This window comes from Onychomys torridus, chromosome 1 (assembly GCF_903995425.1).
Source record: "Onychomys torridus chromosome 1, mOncTor1.1, whole genome shotgun sequence".
NCBI classification, from domain to species: domain Eukaryota; kingdom Metazoa; phylum Chordata; class Mammalia; order Rodentia; family Cricetidae; genus Onychomys; species Onychomys torridus.
Genome location: NC_050443.1, coordinates 118,264,300 through 118,269,184, shown reverse-complemented (window position 1 = coordinate 118,269,184; position 4,885 = coordinate 118,264,300). Strand labels below are relative to the sequence as shown.

Sequence of the window (4,885 nt, the reverse complement as noted above, 5' to 3'; positions counted from 1 at the left end):
ACTGGCTTGGAGAAAATTCAGCACAGTCTGAATCTGTGAAGGTAAGGACAGGTCAGGATAGATTCTTGGGATTTCATGTACATGGTCCCCTTCACACAGTTGGGTCCTGGATTGTCTGGAGGCATGAAATGTAAGGTGGGGGGAACTCCCTCTTCCTCCACAGGGACCAGAACAGAGAGTGCAGACATTTTATTTAGGTTTTAATTCAGCCTCTGACTCACTGATTTGGCAACTAATACAAAGGATCCTTGTTTAAAGCACAACATTTCAGCTAAGGAGGGGGCTCAAGGGGAGGGGGCACCAATGGTTGATGTACAGAAACTGGTCATTATGGTGAGTGTTCCTTGTGACCACTTGACAGACTTGCTTGGTAGTTTGAGCATTGACTGACCCTGAATCTGGCCATTCTAGTTCACATAGAGTACAGCACTTCCTAGGTCACACCTGAACTCCATAGTATACCTCCTGGAGCTCCTGGAAGGTTTGCAGCATGAAATTCAAGGGACACTTGGCTGTAGTCAGTCTATTTCAATTTGTGTGAAAATGAAGCAAAACAAAACTTACATGAGTATCAGAAAAGGCAAATCTACCAGACAAAAGCACACAACTTAAAAAGAAAGACTGTCCACATAGCCAGAGAAGAGCAGACAAACACAGGCATGTGGTGGCCACATTCACTTCTATGCCAAAACCAAGGGGACAGGAGGATGTTTCTATTCTATGACTAGAGACTGGATCTATGATCATGGCTGATCTCCCCTACCCTTCTCCAAATGTCCAGACTCCCAGAATAACCCACCATTTTGTCCTGTTTCAAGTGCATGTCTCCCAGCAAGGTTTACTTTCATTTTGTTATCAATTTGCAAATGTGTTGTGGCCACAGTCTGGGTTTTTCCTGGGTCCCCAATTTATAAATATGCTTCCCTTGACCTAACGTTGTTCTCCCCAGCCTCTGAGTTGTAGTACTTGCATGCATCTAGGGCTTGTTCCAGACTAGAGACTCTTTAATTTGTTGCAGCCATGGTTGAACTTCTCTGGGCCTCCAAGTCTGTCTCACATTTGCCTCTGCATTGGACATATCCCATTTCCAGGTCCTGAATCAGCCATCTCCCAGGATTTCTCTGGGGCCTCCAAATTTGGTGGAGTTCAAGAACAATGGGAAGAGATCCACAGGCTCAATTCAGATTATAATTCACCAAGTTTATTAAAACTGCTAGACTGGAGACAGTCTCTAACCCAAATCAGAGACATGTGATACAGAAATGTGTGAAGGAAAGGTGTTTTAAAGGTGAAAACCAGAAGTCCTTGAATATCTGCACAAGCAAGCTACAGAAGCTGTTCTGCTCTGCTAAGATGAAGCAGTCAAGGAGACCCCTAAGTAGTCCTTGAATACCTGCATTAGCAGATTACAGGAGCCAAAATTTAGCAGGTAGTCATATGATAACAGGCAGATGGTTATAGCTGTACATTTCTGGGGTTGGGGTCAAGGAGTCAAGGTTACTGGAAACTAATCTTCCAAGAAATTGTGTCAGAGACAAATGGCTACCAAGATGGATGCCCAGCACAGAGTTTCTTTAGCCATCACATCATCCTGACAAGAATTCCTAAATAATGTATTTGTGAGATATGTATATGTTTGTGACCAGTTTTATACTTAGTGTTTGGGTGATTGTCAGTTGTTCTATATCTTACAAAGCACTCATGAGACTAATAACAGAAGGAATGGCACAAAATATGACTTAAAGATGAAGCAAACAGTGTGAAAGAAACCAACACTTGAAACAGGCTAAGGCCAGTGATGCATCAATGTAACTCTTTATTGTCATCATAACTGAATTAAAAATAATCTAGGAAATTACTGAGGGACATTTTTTCCCATGCAAGTGAGACTGTGTCCAGAAAGGATTTACTGAAGCATGGATTCTACTTTTTATGTGGGCAGCGACTGGTAACTAAAAAGCCTGGGCTGAAGAGAAAGGAGAAGGCCAGTTGAGCATAGGTGATCCTCTAATATGTCTAATATACCACGATATAAGGAAGCTTCTCCACCACATTCTCCCACTTCCATGGGTCCCTGTCTTGCAATAGGCCATACAAAGATCCAAGTGCCCATGGACTGAATCCTCTGAAAACATGAGACAGAATAAATAAATGTTTTGAAAAGGTATTTTGGTCACCAGTTTGAAGAGCTAATTCATACAACATACTTGATTTCTATGACAAGTCCTGCTGTGGTACAGCATTTAAGAAGAACAAGAAAGTAAGTTCATGAAGAATGTGTTCAGTCTAAAAAGGGTACAGCATCATCTCAGCAGCAGTTGCTGTAGAGGCTGCCCTTTCTCCATTGAGTTGTCTTCCCACTGTATCTTAGCAGTGGTCTCAGATGCACTTCCCTTCCTCTTCCTACAGATGCACTTCCCTTCCTCTTGCCTGTCCTCTTCCTCTTCCTACAGATGCACTTCCCTTCTTCTTCCTACAGATGTACTTCCCTTCCTCTTTCTGTCTTCCTCTTTCTCTTTTCTGTTGTCAGAGAATTTTAAGAGTTTATCCAGGAGTAACTGGTAAACACAAAGCACAAAACAGACTCCATTTGTGTGTGTGTGTGTGTGTGTGTGTGTGTGTGTGTGTGTGTGTGTGTGTGTATGTGTGTGCGTGCTGTTTTGGTTAGTTTTGATACTGTTTTGTCTTATTGGTTTGGCTTTTTTGTTTGTTTGTTTGTAGTTAGAGAGAGACAGAGATAGATTGTGTAAGTAGGAAAGTAGGCAGGTAGGCTCTTGGAGGAGTTGTGGGGAGAGGGAAAAGAACATGATGTAAAAAAAAAAGTTTTACCATCTTGTTTTTGTTTGTGATCTATTTTTGATGATTTTTAATGATATTGTGATGGAATACTTCCACTTCACCCTTTGCATTTAGGCATTCATCTAGTTTCTCCAAACCTTTCTGTTGGAAGTAATTAATATTTTCTAGGAGTTCGATTGTCATCACTGTCATAAGTAAGCTGGACTCACACATGTGAGTTCATTTTTGAAACTTAAACTCTGATCCACAGATTTCTACTTTCTCCATCCCAGCTTTGACTTCCACAGCTCAGTAAGCAGCTGTGAAATGGAGAACCACTCAACTTTGATCTTCCCAAGACACTGTGGCCATGCTCGCCCCTCAAGTTTCCTTAGGAAGTTTAGATTCTAAGCCAGAGTTCTGAAACAAAGCCCTGTGGTGTCTACAGGAGGGCCCTGGAGGAAAGGGCTTTATTTTGTGACTATCACCATTATTACCCACTGAAGCTTTCCAGACTAGGAACATGGAATCTCCATTTAAATAAACTTCACTTTTGAAATGGTTTGTACTAGTTAAGAGATAAAGCTTGAGTATTTTGTTTACATTATATATAAAGAATTTTGTTGTTGTTGTTTTTGAGGTTACAGTAAGTGGAATTGTCCAATTCTTGCATCAGAGACTTTTTTACTAAAACAATAATAGGCACATCCCACTCCATGAGGCTGCTCTCAGGAGAGCATGTGTAGGAACAGCCCAGGCCAGGAGATCAGCCTGCACATCTCCACTTAATGTGAGGAAGAGAGCAAGAGTCTCCTCAGGGCGAGCTTGACATCCTTGTTCCTCAGTGTATAGATGAGGGGGTTCAGGGTTGGGCTGAGCACTGAGTACAGCACTGAAGTCACTTTGCTTCTTTCTGGGCTGTAGCTGGAAGCAGGACTGATGTAGGCACAGAACACAGATGAGTAGTACACACAGACCACAATGAGGTGGGAGGAACAGGTAGAAAAGGCCTTCCTCTTGCCCTCAGCAGAACGCATGCGCAGGATGCTGGCAATGATGTAGCCATAGGAGAGTAGAGTGAGGATGAAGTTGATGCCTCCATAAAAGGCATCTGCCACAAGGGTCATAATGCTATTCACATATGTGGAGCTGCAGGAGAGGAGGAGGAGTGGGGGAATCTCACAGAAGAAGTGGGTGATGACCTTGGGGCCACAGAATGACAGCCGTGTCATCAGACCAGTGTTGATAGATGCATTCAGAGCACAGATGGACCACACACCCATGGCTAGGGTCCCACACAGGTGTGGGCTCATTCTAGAGCTATAGTGCAGGGGATGGCAGATGGCCATGTAGCGGTCATAGGCCATGACTGTGAGCAGCAGCAGCTCTGAGGATGCAGACCACACAAGAAAGAAGAGCTGAGTCATGCACTCCTTGAAGGAGATGGTATTTTCATCAGAGATTAGACCAACCAGTGCCTTGGGCAGCACAGAGGAGGTGCAGACAATATCCATGGTGGCCAGGTTGCACAGGAAAAAGTACATGGGACTGTGGAGCCCAGTGCTGGAGGTGACCAAAGCAATGATGACAATGTTGCCTAGTACAGCCATTGTGTAGAGGGTCAAGAAGCAGCCTATTAGGAGCAGTCGTAGACTAGGGTGCTCTGAGAACCCTTCCAGCACAAATTCTGTTACTACTGTTTGGTTGGGACTCAACATCACAGTGGAGATTATTGACTCCACTGATGTGTCTGTTGGCTTCTGTGAAAATATCAGTTTACCACTTCAAAATCTGGTTTCCAAACTTGATTGCCTCAAAATTCTCTGTTGTCAGAAAAGGAAGGAGTGAATGTATTTCCTTTATGGAAGCCTCTTGTTCCTTATTATCTATACCACACCATTTGAAACCACATATATTTTATTTACTTTTGATTTCTCATTTAGAAACTTTCCCTGTGTAGAGTTGCATCAAGAGGATCATCTCATCCTCCCTTGTCTTCTTGAACATGTGGATTGAGTGAAGCACCCTTCTCTCATGACCTGTGCTGTACTTCTCTGTCACCTGAAAGCACTGTCTTCTGCAGATAGTGCTGGGAACACAGCTGTAC

At 43.3% G+C, this 4,885-nt stretch overlaps 1 protein-coding gene across 1 annotated transcript; it reads right to left on the bottom strand.

The window, feature by feature from the left end:
* Positions 1-3,563: 3,563 nt before the first annotated feature.
* On the bottom strand, positions 3,564-4,597 carry LOC118597552 (olfactory receptor 13A1-like). The gene has a single exon (XM_036209139.1). It carries the CDS (start codon positions 4,494-4,496, stop codon positions 3,564-3,566), a length of 933 nt encoding a protein of 310 aa, XP_036065032.1. The 5' UTR covers positions 4,497-4,597.
* Between the last annotated feature and the right edge of the window lie 288 nt (positions 4,598-4,885).